The sequence below is a fragment of the Mastigoproctus giganteus genome, chromosome 5 (genome assembly GCF_048544385.1).
Source record: "Mastigoproctus giganteus isolate SK-2022 chromosome 5, ASM4854438v1, whole genome shotgun sequence".
NCBI lineage: Eukaryota > Metazoa > Arthropoda > Arachnida > Uropygi > Thelyphonidae > Mastigoproctus > Mastigoproctus giganteus.
The window spans coordinates 90,842,175-90,862,442 of record NC_143579.1 but is presented as its reverse complement, the minus strand read 5'-3'; the positions used below and the strand labels follow the sequence as shown (position 1 = coordinate 90,862,442).

The 20,268-nt window shown below is 37.3% G+C and overlaps 1 protein-coding gene across 1 annotated transcript in view; it reads left to right on the top strand.

Annotated features, from left to right (window-relative positions):
* LOC150085554 (ethanolaminephosphotransferase 1-like) overlaps window positions 1-20,268 on the top strand; it is a 194,171-nt gene that overhangs the window by 86,475 nt on the left and 87,428 nt on the right. Inside the window, exon 3 of the mRNA XM_090374599.1 lies at window positions 15,084-15,276. Within this exon, the coding sequence (XP_090230725.1) occupies window positions 15,084-15,276 (193 nt within the window). The remainder of the gene's footprint in view (window positions 1-15,083; window positions 15,277-20,268) is intronic.

The window sequence follows — 20,268 nt, the reverse complement described above, 5'->3', positions numbered from 1 at the left end:
CATTTATTAACCAGTCTACCAACTCTAAGGTAGTCTGGGATAAAATCCGGAAAATAAGGGAAAATATACATCCCACCCTTCTTCAATCCTAGATTATAATGGATGCGCTATTGCAGATCCAACTGCAATAGCCAATTCTCTTGGGGAAACATTCTCTAACATCTCTGCAACATCTTCGTATTCCCCAGAGTTCCTGGTCCTGAAATATAAAATCGAAAAACGGGCACTTAACTTTAAATCTAATTGCTTTTATCCCTACAATAGGGATTTCACTATTCAGGAACTGAAAAGAGCACTCGCTCTTTCCAAAGCAAGTGCTGTTGGACCAGATGGCATCCATTATGAAATGATTAAACATCTTTCACCAAAATCTATGGATTGTCTGCTCCTTCTGTATAACGGAATCTTTATTGAACTCCTGGCGAAAGGCAATCGTTCTTTCCTAAGCCAGGAAAGGATCCAAAAGTCACCACCAATTATCGTCCTATTGCTCTGACTAGCTGTCTGTACAAAATCCTGGAGAGAATGGTTAATTCTCGTTTAATATGGTATCTCGAAACAAATGACCTTCTCTCCAACATCCAGTGCGGCTTCCGAAGGAACCGGTCCACTTTGGACCATCTTATTAGATTGGAAGCATCCATCCGGGATGCTTTCCTAAAACGCGAACACTTGGTGTCGGTGTTCTTTGACATGGAGAAAGTGTATGGCACAACTTGGAGATTTGGCATCTTAAAAGATCTGCATAGCCTTGGCCTTAGGGGAAACTCCCCATTTTTATTAAAAACTTTTTAGCCAATCGATCTTTCCAAGTTCGTGTGGGGTCCTCACTCTCTCGTTCCTTCAGCCAAGAGGAGGGAGTACCACAAGGATCAGTATTAAGTGTCACGCTTTTTGCCATCAAAGTCAATTCCATCACAGAACAACTTCCTCCAACTGTAAACTGTGCCCTCTATGTTGATGACTTTAGCATATTTTGTCAATCATGCAACATGAGGGTTATTGAAAGACAACTGCAGAAAGCCATTGATCGCCTTAATTCCTGGGCACTTGCCCAGGAATTAAGGCGATCAATGGCTTTCAATTAAGGCGATCAATTAATTAAGGAATTAATTCCTGGGCACTTGCCCAGGAATTAATTCCTTAATTCCTTGGGCTTCAGGTTCTCGCCGGAGAAGACCGTTTGCTTACACTTTTGTCGTAAGCGTAATCTTCATCCTGAACCTGAATTAAGGCTCGGACAAAATGCTGTTCCAGTAGTGTCAGACACAAAATTCTTGGACTTGTGTTTGATAAAAAGTTGACCTTTCTCGAACATATTCGTCAACTTCGTACAAAATGCACGAGGGGACTCAATATTCTCCGCTCTCTCTCCTCCACGCGTTGGGGAGCAGATCGATGCACCCTACTACGGCTTTACCGTGCACTTGTACGACCCAAATTAGACTACGGGGCCCACTCAGAGACAGTGCCCTTCGATGGCTTGACCCTGTCCATCATCAGGCCATCCATATCGCTACTGGAGCATATTGCACATCTCCTGTCCAGAGCTTATATGTCGAAGCAAACGAACCATCATTATCCCTTCGACGTAAGCAGTTGTCTTTAAACTATGCTTTAAAGTTGAAATCCCTACCAGACCATCCTACGTGGACATCCGTTTTTGAGCCACGTTGGGAAAACTTGTACAATACCCGTAAGACTGCCAACCGACCTTTTGGCATTCGTGCCCAAGAGCTACTCAGAGAGTTTAACATCATGGTAGACAAGGTTGCACAAACACGAAAAGAAATTCCTCCACCCTGGCATGCTCATCCCCCACCGTGCGACTTTTCCCTTAAGAAATGGGTAAAGTCCAAGACCTCATCTGTCTACCAGCAGCTCTACTCTGCACACCAAGCTGAGCACTCAGACTTCCTGCCTGTTTACACAGACGGCTCGAAGTCTGTATCGTGCGTAGGATCTGCTGCTGTCTTTCCGGACACTATAATATCTGAGCAGATTCCTCCTGAATCCAGCATATACACTGCAGAGCTGTATGCTATAGAGCTAGCCTTGGATCACATTCGAACTTGTCAATTCCAAAGGTCAATAATATATTCTGACTCTTTGAGCGTATTACAGGCTTTATTATCTCTGAGACACAATTCTCATCCAGTTCTTTGTCGGGTTCAGCAGAAGATACATTCTCTTCATGAATACAATTTTAATATCCGCTTCTGCTGGATTCCTAGCCACATTGGGAAAAAGGGAAATGATTTGGCTGACGCTGCAGCCAAATCAGCAACACCCACTCATAATTGTTGCCTGTCAGTCCCCTATACAGACTACAGGCAAATAATATGCAACAAGATATATTCCCAATGGCAAGAACTATGGCACAGACAGAGAACAAATAAATTATACCAAATAAGCTGTAATAGAAACATGGCAGTCTAGTCTGCCCAGTAATCGGAGCGAGGAAGTTGTTCTTGCTCGACTCCGCATAGGATACAGTCATTTGACACATTTTCTGCTGAGGGTGGATGACCCTCCTATATGCGAGTCTTGCGACACCGTTTTAACTCTAAAGCATATTTTAATAGATTGCGTTCATTTTACCCATGTTCGCAATATACATTTTACCGTTTTTACTCATCCGACTGAGCCTTATACACTCAGTCAGATTTTATCCGACAACGACCACGTGTCGGCAGTTTTTAAATTTTTAAAAGCTATTAATATATACACACATATATAAATAACAATTTGACGAGGTAACCTTTTTAAAGGTTACCAGAATTTATCTTTATTGTTATTTTAATCGTTTCTTGGCGCAGTATAACCTTAGTTGTTTTTGCGCCAATAAACCCAAAATCAATCAATCAACAGAGGCCCTAAAATACACACACACACACACACACACACACACACACACAGAGCAGGCCCCCGTTATAACGCGGCTCGCTTTATGCTGATACGCTATAACGCTGTTCTGAAATTATAACCCGTATCTGACTATAACGCTGTCACAGATCACTATAACGCTCTTTTACAGATTCCATTTTTGGCGTATTTAACGAAATTGTTTCATTTGATTGAGTCTATAGCTTGAAAATGAATAGCAAAACAGCATTAAAACGTTTCCCACGCAGACTTCAGAAATTTTCGCACGCTAATTTAATTGCAGTACAGTGACTTGTTACGTAGTTCCGAGATCAACATTTTAAAAAAATGATCAAGTATATTGCTTGTAATATTTGCGTTATGTATTTATCCGAAGTCTAGTCATCACTCAGTACTGTATTAGACATCGTGCGAAATGGACAGTTTACTTGAACATGTATCATAATTAATGCAACTAACGCAGTTACATTTTCAAAGAGTTAATAATGGCCGATAAGAATGAAAAACCAACAACGTCTGAGCGTGGTACGAAGACAATAAATATAAGAAAAAAAAACTATATAAGAAAAAAAACTGAATTTGAAAATTAAATTAGACATTTTGAAGCGAATCGATTCCAGTCAAAGACAAGCGGATGTGTGCCATAATTTAGGACTTGCAAGTTTAACTGTAAGAAAAATTATAAAAATAAACAAAGAATTAATTTTAGCAGCGGGAAAGCTAGCTGTTCCTGTGCAAGCAACTAGGGCTAGCTCGGCTATTAGGATTGAAATGGAAAGACTTTAACTAATTTTATTGAAGATAATATCCAATGCAGAATTCAGTTAAATTAAATATTATTAAAAAAAAAAAAAAAGAAAGAGAAAGAGAGAGAGAGAGAGATTAGCTTATATGATGATCTGAAGAAAACTCATCTGAAAAAAAAAAAAAAAAATGTGGAACCATTTAAAACTAGTGAGGGCTGGTTGAATAGATTTAAAATCCAGGGAGAAGCCACAAGTGCAAATTAAGGAGCCGAAACTTTCAAAAAAGAACTTGTTAAAATTATTGAAGAGGGGTATTATGTGTTATACTTCTCAACAAATTTTTAACAAAGATGAAGCAGGACTTTTTCGGAAACTAATGCCTAAAAGAAGTTTCATATCAAAAGAAGGAAAAAACATGCCAGGTTTCAAAGCGGCAAAGGATCAGTTGACTTTATTGTTGGGTGGTAATGCTGCGGGAGATTTAAAATTAATACCCTTTTTTAATTTATTTGGAAGAGGGCCAAAGTTCAACCCAAAATCGACACATTTTTCATGATTAAATTAAATCAATTTAGATCAATTAAATTCACAATTTTAATTGGAATTTTAAGTTTAATTTTGATACATAAGTAGTTACCACATAATTATATACGTATATAGTGCAGAATATTTGAATATTAAATATTTTGACCGACATTTGTGCATCTTTTCACTACCGTTTATTATTGATTAGGAAATATCCTATGGCACCGACCGCAACTCACAAATACATATGTTACCTTATGGAAATGCGGCGCTCGCTTAGCGCTCTGTTTTTTCGGAACAAATTATCGGCGTTAAGTGGGGATCACCTGTGTATATATATATTATTTGAAAGGCATTTTTTGCATAAGTAATTTGTAAGAATTTGTACGAAAATACTTGCCTATCTTGCAACTGGCTGCTAAGTAAGTTTTATATTTATTTAAAATGAATGTTGTGTTATAATTAGTAGTCAATGTCTGGCTGTTTAGCTAATAGGAGGCAGAGTTAGGAAGATAATAGGATAGCAATAGACACTCCTGCCCTTGTATTGCACTAATAGCTGTGTTGAAGAATTATAGGGGTAGGAAAGTAAAAAGAATGACTGAAGAATATAAAGCTGGTGCCCAGGTAATCCAGGAGGGCAAGTTCCTGTCTGTGTTAGTAACGGCTCTGGACTGGGTAGGTTTCTGCATTTGTCTCTATATATCTATTGAAATCTTATGTTAATGTCTACTCTTATACTTAAATTAAAACTAAAGTTTTTAATTTTTTTTTTATTTTTTTTTTTACTTTTAAAATAAAAAATTAGTGGGTAACTGGCAGATATATGTGAAACAGTATCTCTACAGGATGCCACACAGTTCACTGCTGAAATAGTTCGCTGCATATATGAACTATTTCAGCACAATCCACTGAAATAGTGAAACGATGTGCCATCCTGAAGAGATATCATATATCTGCCAGTTGCCTACTAATTTTTAATTTTAAAAGTTAAAAAAATAATAAATTTAAAAACTTTAGTTTTAATTTAAGTATTTAAATTAAAATTTAAGTATTTAATTTAAGTATACATTAACATAAGATTTCAGTAGCTATATAGAGACAACCTCTTCCAAATGCAGAAACCTACCCAGTACAGGGCTGTTACTAACACGGACGGGAACTTGCACTACCGGATTACCTGAGCACCAGCTTTATATATTCGTCAGTCATATTCTTTTTACTTTCCTGCCCCTATAATTCTTCAACACTCTGAGCTATTAGTGCAATACGAGGGCAGGAGTGTCTATTGCTATTCTAATTACCGTCCTAACTTCGCCTCCCATTAGCTAAACAGCCAGACATTGACTGCTAATAATAACACAACACATTTTATTTTAAAAAATATATATTTGTGTGTGTGTGTGTGTGTGTGTGTGTGTGTGTGTGTGTGTGTGTGTGTGTGTGTGTGTGTGTGAAATTAAATTGAACGTAAAATTAAGAAAGAGAAAAATAAAGAAGTCATGACAAACATAAGAAGCAGCATTATCACATCCAAAATGTTGCCTGGAACATAATGTAATTGACTTGAAGGAAAAGTGCTGTAAAAAAGCAAAAACTACAAAAGCCAATTAGAAAAAAAAAAAAAAAAGTAAGGAGATAGAAAAAAAAAATTTAGAAAAGGAAATGTGAAAAGAATACTTATGAAAACTTTGAATATTTTAAAAATAAAAGGCTTTTAGTTAAAATATTCAATTTTTATATATATTCTTTCCACATTGCCTTTGTGTAAAAAAAAAAAAAAAAAAAAAAAAAAATCTATCTCTTTGCTCTCATTTTTCTAATTGGTTTTTGTAGCTTTCACTTTTTTACAGTGCTTTTCCTTCTTACTATTTTATTTTAATTCAACTTTATATATATACATGACAGTGGTTCGATAAAGAATCGCCTGACCTAGCTGCAGAGGTGCTAGCCTGTTGATTCTTGGGACAGGTTTTAGTCCTCTACATAGCCACTGTGCTAATTTACACATTTTTCCAATCAATGGATGAGGCTGCGGATACCGTTTTTGTAGAAGTGGTGAGGTTGGTCTTTGAACCATGTTGCAGAAATGAGTGTCTCGTCATCATGGAAGTGGGTCCCCCCCCCTAAGAAATGATTTGAGGGAAGGAAACAAGAAGTTGGATGGTGCAAGATCGGGTGAGTAGGCTGGATGGGGCATTATTTCATATCCACAAGTGGCTGCTTGTGTTGTTGCAATTTCAGAAGTGTGAACTGGGGTATTGTCTTGAAGCATTCTCACACCTTTGGACAGCATGCCACGCCTACATGTTTTGATTTTTTGCCATAATTTTTTGAGTAAGTTGACATAATAGGCACCTGTAATTGTTCTACCTTTTGGCAGGTAATCAGTCATTATTATGCCTTTCTCATCCTAAAACACTGTTAGCAAGACCTTTCCTGCTGATGCTTGGACCCTTGCCTTCTTGGGGGGGTGGGGAACCATGATGTCGCCATTCCATGGACTGCTTTTTACTTTCAGGGTCTAAGTGATGTATCCAACTTTCATCCTGAGTGATTAGACGAGAGGAAAAAAGTCTTCCTCACTTTTTTGGCACAGGGCTAACAACTCTTGTGATTTCTGTTATTGATTAGCCTTCTGGAAACCCATCAATAATCGGGGAATCCACCTTGCACTCAATTTCCGTAAATGGAGTTGGTCACGAAGGACTGTTTCAACAGAGCCCACCTCTAATCTTCACCTCTTGGGACAATTCACGCACAGATATCCGGCGATCTTCCATGATTAACGACTCGACTTTTTGATCATGCTGTCATCAATGGTGGCTGAATGGTTATGACCTGGAATGGGCTCAGATTCTATCGATGTCTGACCACACCTAAACTGTATATGCCAGTGCTTCACAATTCGATAGGATGGGGCTTCATCCTTATATACAGCAGTCATCTCCTTGTGGATTTTTTTAGATTTCCCCTTCAAGAACATATATTGGCTTTAACTTCGTCCATGATGCTATTTTGTCACATGTTTAGCTCAGTAAGAGAAAAACAAATTAAGACACAGGGCTGAAATTTTACACCTTTAGTACAGGGATGTATGATGCTACACACACAAAATATCATGACTGTGCGATATGTGTAGGTGAGGGCGATTCTTTATTGAACCACGTGTGTGTGTGTGTGTACACACAGGGTGTTTCAAAAATACACGGCATAACTTCAGGAATGAGTTCCTCATATGTAGACAATAAAAATATTTTATATCAACATAGTTTTGGAAATGCTTGGTTTCCGAGTTTTGAAGGTCTGTCTATGACACTTAACTGTTCACATCACCTTATAGTAATTGTTCAAATTGTCCACCTTCTGCCTGAATACAGACCTCATATCAATGTCACATGGACTTACGAAGACGATGCCAAATTACTGGCATGTTTCTTATTGTCTCACAACGTGCCACAATTCGATTGCGGAGAGTTTCCACATCAGCTACTGGAGTTGAAACCAATGACTTTAAATGGCCCCACAAGAAGAAATCTGGGTTAAAATCATGTGAGCGTGGAGGCCAGGCAGTTGGTCTACCCCTCTACTTCAGGAGTCGTAGATCTTGGTCATCCTCTGTCGGCAGCGTGAGATGTAAAGGTCCCATGTTCACAAGGGCGGCGATGGATACCTTCAAATGTTTTCCTGTCTGGACATCTTCATTCAGGGAACCTTTCGTGGTACAAACAACGAACCTCCAGAGCATTGCCGTCTGCCAAACCATACATAAAGTGCATATCTGCTTGCTCCTGATTTGAGTACATGGTCGGAATGGAAAACCACCAGATTCTGTCAGTACCTTGTGATTAAGGAAATCTCCTGCGGGAGATAAGACATTCCGGTTAATAACTCGGGAACCAAACATTTCTAGAACTATGTTGATATAAAATATTTTTATTGTCTGCATATGAGGAACTCATTCCTGAAGTTATACTGTGTATTTTTGAGACACCCTGTATATATATATATAAATTAAAATTAATTAGTAGATTGTAAAAAAAAAAGACTAAAGGAAAGAAAATAAAAAAATAAAAAAGAAAATGGCAAACATTAGTGGCTGCATAGCATAACCAACAGCATGTTTCCTGAGACTTAATGTTAATCAACTTGCATATGTAAATTAAAATGTCGGCCTGTAAATAAAGAAACAAGAGAATTGAAAAGTAGAAAAAATAAGTTATTTTTTGATAACTGTTGTTATTACTATATAGTTATTACTATATTGTTATTGTTATTGATTAACGATATTGTTATTACTATATAGTGTATTATATCTGTACTCGCCTCCTTCTGATTATGAAGTTTGCAGTCAGTACTGCAGAAATTAAATCTACACTAAATTATATTTCAATACAAAACTGAAAGAATACCATTAAAAGTGTCCTAAAACTAGCTTCAAAGAACACAATTTTTAGGATTGCATTCATTGATGGAAATTCAGAATTACTGTATAATTTTAGTAGCTGATGGTCATGCATAAAAGTTACCTGCATTTTCGTTTTGTACTTTTTATTAAAATTTTTTTCTTTTAATAATTATTTGAAAATCAGATAGAATATGATTATATTCATATTCAGACTCCTTTTAAATATTACAAATATATCAATATGGATATAAAGATTTGATTTGAATTTTTATGGTGTATGGGCAACTTAAAGCTATGATGTGCCAAGTTAAGGGGGAGAGTGTTTAGGCTGGGATTGCAGGACATTTTATTTTAGCCAGCGAGTTATAAATTACTGGGATAAGTTAGCTACATGGCTGGTAGAGGCTGACAGTTTGGCTAAATTCAAAGGTCAGTTGGATAATTACCTACGGGAGGAGGGAAACTCATTGGTTGTCTATTTCCTTTTCATTTAATTATTATTATTATTTAAATTTTCTTATTGTTATTTTATTTTTATTGATATTTTTTTATTTTATTTATTATTATTATTATCTGTTATATATATACCAAAAGTTCAAGGATATTTATATCATTCAACTTGGCTGGTGTTATTGTGAAGATGTGAGGTATATAATTTAGAAGAAAAAAAAAAAAAGTTAGTTATTTAAAATTTTAAATTATGGCTGGGAATTGAGGGATATGGGATAGATTTCATCCTTTTGGACCTGGAGGGAGATCTATAAGATTTACTGCTTTCACATTAGTGTAAAAGAAAAGCTCCATGTACATGTTCTTAACTCTTTTCTCCATCACTTACTCAGCTTTCACTTCTCGTAGTATTGGACCTATAATATTTTTATATATTTTCTTACTGTGTAGTATTGTCATGCAATAATGTGTAACTGTCTGACAATTCCTTCTTTACATTTGTAAGATCTGTCAGGTCTCATGTCATCTATTTTGGCAAGCTCTCTTTATGGTACTTTACTAATGGAACAAAATATATTTGTAGTAGTAGTAGTAGTAGTAGTGGCACTTGATGCAAGAAAGCAAGTGTAGGAGCTTATGCAGCATCAGCCAAAAAAAAAAAAAAAAAAAATCACACCATACCCTCCAAATGCCTGTCCAGTTCCTCCTTAAATTTATTTAACCTATCAACTTCCTCAACGACAGATGGAAGTTTGTTCCAGCAATTAACCACCCGCTGGCTAAAGGCAAATTTCCGCACATCTATTCTACATCTATCCTTTCTTAATTTGAACTTATGTCCCTGTAGGTTCGTATTCTGAACAAGTGGGAGGATCCCATCAGAATTCAGCGTGCTCAACCCATTCAAGGCCTTATAGACCTCAATCAGATCACCGTGCAGGTGCCTAGTCTCCAGCCACTGCAATTTGCAGAACTTAAGCCTCTCTTGGTAAGAGGATCCCTTCATTCCCCTCACCAATCGTGTTGCTCTTCTCTGTACACGCTCAAGCAAATCTACATCCTTCCTAAAATGAGGCCTCCAGACCTGTACGCAGTACTCAAGGCGTGGCCTGACCATTGCCTTATACAGAGGGACAATCACCTCCTTTTCCCTGCTAGCAAAATTCTTATATATCATTGACAAAACCCCATGACCTGCCCTAGCAGCCTGTCTGCATTGCTCAGAAAACTTCATATCTGACTGCACAATTATTCCCAGGTCTTTTTCATTTTCTACCACCTTAAGTGTAGTACCACACAGTTGGTACGTTTCTCTGGGGTTACTTCTACCCATATGCAGTACTTTGCATTTGTCAAGGTTAAACTTCAGTTGCCACTTCTTAGCCCATCTGCCCAAATTATCTAGATCCTGTTGCAGTAGCACACTGCCATGACTGTCATTAACAACCCTGCCAACCTTCGTGTCATCTGCAAACTTCGACATTAAGCCTGATATACCTTCATCAATATCATTGATAAATATACAAAACAACAGTGGACCCAACACCGAACCCTGTGGACTCCACTAATAACATTAGTCCACGAAGAGCAACACCCATTGATTACCACCCTCTGTCTTCTCCCACTTAACCATCCTTTTATCCATTGTAGCAACTTACCCTTAATACCATTCTGCTCCAATTTGTACAGTAGTCTTCCATGCCCAACAGCGTCAAAAGCTTTCCTGAAATCCAAGTATATGATATCAAAATTATTTTTTGCATCCAGTTCCTTTGTGACCACATAATAACCAATCAAATTTGTCAGACAAGACTTTCCCTTAACAAACCCATGCTGTGTCTGAATTATTGCTGCAGTCTTGTCTAGATGATCCTGCAATGCATCTTTAACCAGTGACTCCATTATTTTACCCGGAACAGAAGTTAAACTAACTGGTCTGTAATTACTCGTGTCACCCTTTGAACCTCCTTTGTGAATTGGGGATACATTTGCACATCTCCAGTTCGTGGGAACCTCCCCTGAATCCAAGGATGCTCTCATAATTATGGCTAAGGGTTTGCTTAGTTGCTTTGCCGCCTCCTTTAATATAACTGGATAGATCCCATCCACCCCAGGTGCCTTTCTTATGTTTAACTTCAACAATTTCTCCCCCACTTTGTTCTCAGTTATTACAAAATCATTAAGCACACTGCTACAATTTGATAACCTTCTTCCATTTTCAAACTGTAATAATTCCTCACGTGTGAATGTAGATGCAAAATACTCATTCAGTTTGTTTGCTATCTGAGCAGGATCATCAACAGTCGAACCATCGATGTCAAGTGGACCAATCATATTCATCCCCTTCCTTTTAGAGTTTATATAAGTAAAGAAATCCTTGCTGTTTTTCTTAGCATCTTTTGCCAAAGATTTCTCGTAATCCGCCTTTGCCTGCCGAACCTCCTTTGTGACCTGATTACAGACTAGCTTATATCTGCCACAGGCTTCTGCGTCACCTGATAATTTATATGCATCCCATGCATTTTTCTTCTCTGTCACGAGTCTCATTAGTTCATTTGATAACCATTTAGGCCTAAACCTTGAACAATATTTCTTCATCGGTATGAAAAGTCTAGTAGCTTCCACGATTAATTCCTTGAATGCTTCCCACTTAGAATTTACTGTTTGTAACATCGTCAGTTGATCCCACTGTACAGAATTTAAAAACTGTCTGAGACCACTGTACTCCCCTTTACGGAAGCAAAAACCTGTAGCTTTCAGGATCTGTATCTTCCTTGCTGTTCCAACCTAGGGTTGAGTCAGGTGAATCAAAGCATTCCATCTTTTTCTATCTTCCCAAATCTTATCTTCTGTCATTCTCTCCAACTCAGTTCCCTTTTTTTCCACATCTTTCCTAATCTGATCTCTTCATCTTTTCTGGGGTCTTCCTCTCTGCCTCTTCTTGTCTATTTTCATCTCAAACATTCTTCTTGGTATTCTGTTAGAGTTCATTCTCTTCATGTGTCCAAACCATCTGAAACATGATGCAGTCATCTTCTCCCTCAAACTTTCTATTCCCAAGTTTATTCTAATGTCGATATTTCTAATTTTGTCTCTTTTAATTTTAGCTAGCATAGTCCTTAACACCTTCATTTCCATTGCTTGGATTCTGCTGGTATCCTTTTTATTCATCTTCTACGTCTCAGCAGAAGGTCAAAATAGGGTCAAAATATGCCCTATTTATCAGCTTTTTACACTTCATTGGAACCTTCCTAGCCTATAACATGCTGTTAACATTACAGAAGAAACTCTGACTAGCTGCTATTCTCCTTGTTATTTCCATATCTAGGCTGCCATCCTTTATTAATACACTCCCTAGGTACTTAAAATTGTTCACCACTTCCAACATTTTACTTCCTAATTTTATCCCTTTTACACTCACTTCTCCCACTCTGTCCATCACCATTTCTTTGCTTTTTTGGCTACTTATCTTTAGACCATACTCTGACTACACTTTCCCAACGTGTTAGTTTCTCTTGAAGTTCTTCCACCTTGTTTGCCCAGAGGACAACATCATCTGCAAACAACTGTTCCACCTTTTTTATCCTCCACCGCTACAAGGATATTGTCCATGACAATAATAAAAAGTAATGGTGACAAACACTACCCTGTCGAAGTTCACTAGTTGACGGAAACCGATGAGTCCCCAAATTTTGTCCTTGTGCAACTTTCACACTTTGAATACATATTTTTAATCATCACAACCTCCTCCTCCCTGTCTATTACCATTTTCTTCAGACTTTCCCACACTATCATATACCTTTTCAAGGTCTAAAAATACCAGAAAGAGGCTCTCAGCAAACTCTGTGTCTTTCTAGCAATTCCCTTACAGCAGATATCAGATCAATTGTTGACCTTCCTCTTCTAAATCCATACTGTTTTCTCTCTCTCTCTCTCTCTCTCTCTCTCTCTCTCTCTCTCTCTCTCTCTCTCTCTCTCTCTCTCTCCCCTATTTTATTCCTTAATCTTGTCTTGAGTATTTGCTCAAATTTTGGCACAGTGGCATAATAAAATGATTCCCTTATAGTTACATTCTCTTCTGAACCCTTTCTTAAAAATTGGTATGGTGATCCCCTTTTTCCAGTCATCTGGTATTCTTTTCTCTTTCCAAACTAGGCTGATAATATTATACAGCCATTTCAATCCCATATTGCCAACAGCCCTAATAACTTCAACTGGTAACTAAACTCCAGGTGATTTTCCATTCTTTATCTTTTTCATTGCTTTTTTTACTTCACCAAGACCAACTTTTGGGCTCTCTTCCACTGTGAATTCTTCCCTTCTTACACAATCATCCTTTCCATTGGCATTAGCATTAAACAGGGTTGTAAAATGGTCCCGCCACTGTTTCCTGATTTCCTTCTAATCTGTGAACTAGGAACCCTGGTTCTTCATTGTTCCTTTTTATTTCTCAACATCCTATATATCATCCTTCTATTTCCATTAATATCCTCCTCTAATTTTTGCGTGAACTCCATCCAACTTTTGTCATTTTCCTCTTTTACAATTCTCTTATTTTTTTTTCTTCTCATTATATGCCTTTCTGTCCTCTTCCAATTTTGTTTTTATAAATTTCCCGAAAGCATCATTCTTCAGTTTCACTGCCCTTTTAACTCTGTTATTCCACCAGTGTCTCGCTCTTTTCTGATTCCTCCAGTTCTCCCACACACCTGTACAGCAGTTTGTACCATCACCTTAAATTTTTGCTATTCCTCATTGACATCTTCTGTCATTGTACTTGGTACTCTCTCTCTCTCTCTCTCTCTCTCTCTCTCTCTCTCTCTCTTTGATGTTCCCTTCAAACCCCTCATCTCTTGATTCTGCAATTTACAGATCTTTATCTTTTGTCCAGTTATACTCTGTTATTTTCAACTCTTATCTTAAATTTGGCCACTAACAGTCTATGGTCACTGTCCATACTTACTGAGGATATAATCTTTACATCTATTACATTCCCACTCCATATTCTATCAATGATAAAATAATCTATTACTGTTTTATATCTTCCATTCCAGCTGTATCTCATTATCTTATGGCTTAGCTTCTTGTCAAACCAAGTATTAATTATTTTTAATCCATTCCACAAGCACAGATCCACCAGACTTTGGCATTCATTTCTTTTTCCATATCTGTAAATTCCAATAACACTCTCCAACCCTATTCTTTCTCTCCCTACCTGTGCATTTAAATCTCCCATAATTATCACTTTCCTAGGATGACACTTTCCAACTGCTCAAATCCGATCTTCTCGCTGAATTCTGCTTCTTGTTGGGGAGCATAAACTTGCACTAGTCAAAATTGTCCCTTCACATTCAAAGGTGAGTCTGAGTATTCGTTTGCTAATTCCTTCCACTTCTTTAATTCTTGCATTTATCTCCTTGCTTTACAATTATATCTACTCTATTCCTGGATTTGTCTTCTGCACTTTTCCAATACAATGTAAATCCTTCTCTCATACACTTCTTTCCCTCTTTCTTCAACTTAGTCTCACTCAAACCCAAATGTCCAATTTCCTTTCCATCATCATATCAATTAACTCCATTTTTCCTGTTAAAGAAAGTATATTCAGTGTTCCAATTCAGTGTCCAAGCTATGTCGTTTTCCATTTTTTTCAGTCTGCCTTTGACTCTTGGTTTTTTGTAGCACTTATTAGATTTCATGATAATTTGTTTAAACATTTCCCACTGAGCATTGTATTTAGTGATCTGAAATTAGAATCCCAGTTGATAGACCCTCAAGGCCCCTAACCTGCTATAGGAGGATATATTTTTCTTGTATATGTGATAGACATTTTGAACACCCAGCTTAACCTTTGCTATGTCATTTGTTGTGTAGAAAATATTGGTTTGTTTGTTCAAATCTTTGGAGGTATAACATCTGCAAGTATTTATAATATTGAATCATCCTGCATTATTATGCATACAAGATAGTAATTGCATTCTTCGTGAGGGTGTTAAGAATATAATTTAAGGATGATATCAAAATTTATAGAAATAGTTTTTGTATTGTTTTATATCTTTTATTTTCAGCTTGTTCCACGATGGCTAGCCCCAAATCTTTTAACATTTACTGGGTTTATGCTGACTCTTATTAATGCGGGCTTACTTGCCACATATGACTATGACTTCTGTGCTTCTAGTGATGCTTTTGCTTTGTGTGCTTCCCTACCACAATGGATATGGCTGGTATGTGCAGTCAACCATTTTCTTGCACATACATTAGGTAAGTGTGTGTATATCTTAGAAATTTAACCATGAATTTTTACTTGTACCTAAGAATTCTAGTTCATTATGTCCCTATTGTAAATATGGTTATGGAAGAATTTTATAGAAGGGAAAAAAACTGAAGTTATAAAACGGGTCGGCAACCTGTTTTGAGTGAAGAGCCATTTTTGATCTAATTAAAAAAAGAGGATCCGAAGAGCCGCACTTCAGCTCAAGCTTGGGAGGGGGGGGGTTTAAGAAATGAAATATAGTGGGAAGGTGTTTTATTAAAAATATAAATTTTTGAAATATTATTTATTAATAATATATCAAATGTGACTGTTGCTGCTGAACTTGTTGAGAGAGTCTCTCGACATCATGGAAGTATGTCGTAATTTTCATCTTTAAGCATGCTGAGAGACATTGTTCAGACAGTTTCTTGATTTATTTAGTTCATGTTCATATAGTTTGTGTTATAGTTCATGTTCAAAAATATTTGCCCGCAGAAATTCATCGAACCAAAGAACTGAGAGAAGTCCAAACGCAAATATTATCAAATTTATATACATGTCCAGTAAGCTACACCACGCATCGAACACAATTTGGTCTTGCTTTTTCAACTCATCTATCAGCATCCATTTATGTCGAATTGCAAGGACAGTCTTTTGCCTCTCCAAATCCTCAATTTCAGTTTTAAGGCATTTTAGTCTCACACTCTACATGTCCTTGATTTTTAAGTCCTCTAACTCCATTTCTGCCTTCGTAGCCAGGTGGGCAGGAGCAGCAGTGTGTAGCACATGCTTCTTGATTAGACCGTGGTTTGAGCCCGTGACCACTAAATACGGAGGATGCGGAAAGGTCAGGGAATGACCACCGCATATCCCCAGAGCAATATAGCCTCCTAAAAAAAAAAAAAAAAAAAACCAAACTAACTCCATCTCAAACTTTGCTTCATGTGGGCTAAAAGTTGAAGAGCTGCAGGTTGCCGACCCCTGTCATAAAAGGTGTCAAAAAAAAAATTCTCTCTCTCACACACACACACACTTACTTTCCATATTTTTCAAATATTATGGTCAAACCGATTCTCCCCCCTCCCCAGTATAATTGTATAATGGCATAGCATGGTGTATTGGCACCTTTCTAATAAAATAATCAGATGTGTTATGACTGTTCCTTTTTTCGATGTATTTCTTCCTCCCCAAAAATTTAAAAAAATATTCAAATTGTAGGAGACTTAGAAGAGATATGAGATTATAATGAAAGAGGCCCTTGATTTGGGGGGGGGGGACAGCATTAGAATTAGTAATATTATTCATCATCTAAAACAAATGAATACAGTGCATGTAATTTTTTGTGATTGTGGATAATGTTATCATTCTTATGATGTTATCACTTTTATTGAAATCCTGATCAGGCATATTACAAAAACATAGAAAAAAAATTTATTGTAATAATTTCTTCAGTTTCTGCTATCACTTTTTTTTACCTTATCAGGGTTTACACCTATGTAGTGGAAGTGGTTGCGTATCATCCTGATTTGTACTTTAAACTCCAACACATTGCATATCCAGTTACTGCTGTTGCTTCATATGATTGTTGGTATCATTAGCTTGAAAGCAAGTACTGTGTCTATACTGCCAATCTGACAGTAGAGCATTAACCCCTTTTTTAATTTGATTTTAATATTTTTCTTTATTTTTAATACTGTGCAGTCTCTATATAGCAGGAGGTGTCAGGCAACAACTTTAATACCTGCATTATAAGTGGAGTGATATAGCTGAAAAAATTTTTCTATTTTTTTTTCCCCACCAATTTTTTAACGTAAATACACTTTACTTAATAAATAAATACTTTATTTACTAATGTTTTATGAGTATACAGACTAAAAGACAAAGTATTAAAGGTTATAGAATTCCCTTTACATTCTACTAATACACAATGCTGTTATGGATTTACATTTTGCAAATCCATTCTGCAATAGTCATGTAATTTAGATTGCTGGAACTGATGACAGTATTATTTCAGTACACAATTCTTAATAGTGATCAGATGCAATAGATGAAGATGTTCACTATCATTCTGAAATTCTAACTATGCCATCACCTCATTAATGTTTTCAAGCACTTCATTAATTTTTGGTGCTTTTTTCCTTACAATGAGTCATCCACATTATCTTCTGAGTCACACTCCATATACAGGGTGTCTCAAAAATACACGGCATAACTTCAGGAATGAGTTCCTCATATGTAGACAATAAAAATATTTTATATCAACACAGTTCCGGAAATGCTTGGTTCCCGAGTTATTAATCGGAATGTCTTATCTCCCGCAGGTGATTTCCTTCATCATAAGGTACGGACAGAATCTGGTGGTTTTCCATTCTGACCATGTACTCAAATCAGGAGCAAGTGGATATGCACTTTATGTACTGTTTGGCAGATGGCAATGCTCTGGAGGCTTGTCGTTTGTACCACGAAAGGTTCCCAGAACAAAGATGTCCAGATGGGAAAACGTTTGAGGGTATCCATCGCCGCCATTGTGAACATGGGACCTTTACACCTCGTGCTGCCGACAGAGGACGACCAAGATCTACGACTCCTGAAGTAGAGGAGGAGATTTTGGATGTGTGCATGCCACTCCTGGAATCAGCACACACAGAATAGCAATGCAACTGGCTGTTCGACTATTTGGAGAGTGTTGCGAGAACACCAACTGTATCCACAACGGGTACAGGCCTTGTCACCAGCAGATTACCCTGCACGAGTAATGTTCTGCCAGTGGTTCTTGTGCAGTGTGGTAAAACTCCTCACTTTCCTGCCTTAGTGATATTCACAGATGAAGCACAGTTCACACGAGACAGAAAGACAAAACTTTCACACTCAGCATGTATGGGCTGAAGAAAACCCACATGCAATTCTTCCATCACATCACCAACAGCAGTTCAGCCTCAACATCTGGGCGGGTGTTTTTGGTGATAAGTTATTTGGGACCCATGTACTTCCAAACAAACTCACAGGGCAGGTGTACAGAAACTTTCTGGAAAACAACATGCCTGATTTCTTGGACAACATGCCACTGATCAATTGTCAACAAGCACACTTCATGCCGATGGCGCTCCCGCACATTTCAGCCACCTAGCCTGCAATTACCTGAATCAAAGGTTTCCTGGTTGGTGGATAGGTAGAGGTGGACCAACTGCCTGGCCTCCACGCTCATCTGATTTTAACCCACTAGATTTCTTCTTGTGGGGCCATTTAAAGTCATTGGTGTATTCGACTCCAGTAGCTGATGTGGAAACTCTCCACAATCGAATTGTGCAGGTTGTGAGACAACATGAAACATGTCAGGAATTTGGCATCGTCTTCGAGTCCATGAGACGTTGATGTGAAGCCTGTATTCAGGCAGAAGGTGGACATTTTGAACAATTACTATAAGGTGATGTGAACAGTTAAGTGTCATAGACAGACCTTCAAAACTCGGAAACCAAGCATTTCCGGAACTATGCCAATATAAAATATTTTTATTGTCTACGTATGAGGAACTCATTCCTGAAGTTATGCCATGTATTTTTGAGACACCCTGTATTACTGTCCTTCTTTTGTTGGTTGTCTTCCTACTGTTCACAAAGACTAATTTCTTCCTCGCTCAGGTAATGTGCAACTGGACGCTTCCGCATCTCAATCCAAGCAGGCAGGGTGTTTGCTCCAAAACTGCCACCAAGTATGTTTCAAGCAGCCTTTACTTCTTATTCTGAAAATGCTGCTAATTCAAAGTTATTTTTAGTGATCATGTCTTTTCCAATACATTTTTTCCAACAATTTATTTGCTGTTGAGATTACTTTCTCCCACACTAATCCAATATTGTGTGCAATGTATTTCAGTTTTAATGTTTTCAGAAATTGTAGAATTTGAATTTCTGAGTTCACAACACCAGCAAGTAGCTCATTACAGTAATAAGCTTTGAAGGCTTGAATAATGTGCAGATCCATGGGCTGAATTAGTGCAGTTGTGCTCCTTGACTGAAATGTGATTTTGATCTTTGGTCCATTTTGGGCCATTGTACAGACTTCATCACTGCCAGTTGAACACATTTTTCCAAAAATGTTTCTAAAAACAGAGCATGTTTTTTTTTAAATTTAATAGCAATCCACTATTTTCATTCAGTTCATCATGATTAAGGTCATCAGCAAGTTGTTCATCTTTTTCACAAATAAGTCACTAAAAGTAATCCTCTTTTCTTGACAACAAAAAGAACCATTTGAATATACATTAGTGTATATCTGATAGTCTGCATGTCAGTCAGTTGCCTACTGTCACATTTGTTAAGTATGCTTTTTCCTGCTTTGAAATTGCATCCTCATTTGCTTTGACAACTTGGAAGTATATTAGGAGGAATCCCAAATTTTCACATTTTCTATATCCTTGAATGATATGATTCGTAGAATTTTTAGTTTTCTCTTTAGTACCATCCTGAACAGCGGTGAAACTTTAACTGAAGTTTGTGCATTTACTCCAAAAATGAAATTGAAAACAAAGCAGGTTAAATAGGAAGTGTTGTTGGCAGTGCTCATTGCACCAGTTTGCACAACAAAAAATCATGTGACACTTTCCTGTATACGGTACTGTAAACTTGATTTTGCGTAACACTTAGAAACTGTTAAAATTGTCCATTTTAAACAAGCAGAATTACTGCAGCTGTATGTACATTTCATGTCAAACCTATTGATTGACAGAAGATATTTTATCAAAACTATTCTGTGCAAGAGAGAGCATCTGAACATCTCTTGAATTGATGTAATGCACATTCAGCCAACTTTTGCTTGGCTTTAGTCCCCAGAAACATTTTGTGTTGACCTAGTTTTCAGGACCAATGAACAGAAATAAAATTATTTGAGAAATGTATAATTGCATTGTGTGTGTACACACACACACACACACACACACACACACACACACACACTGAGTGATCACTGAATTATGACCACCTACCTAATACTTTGTAGGTCCTTCT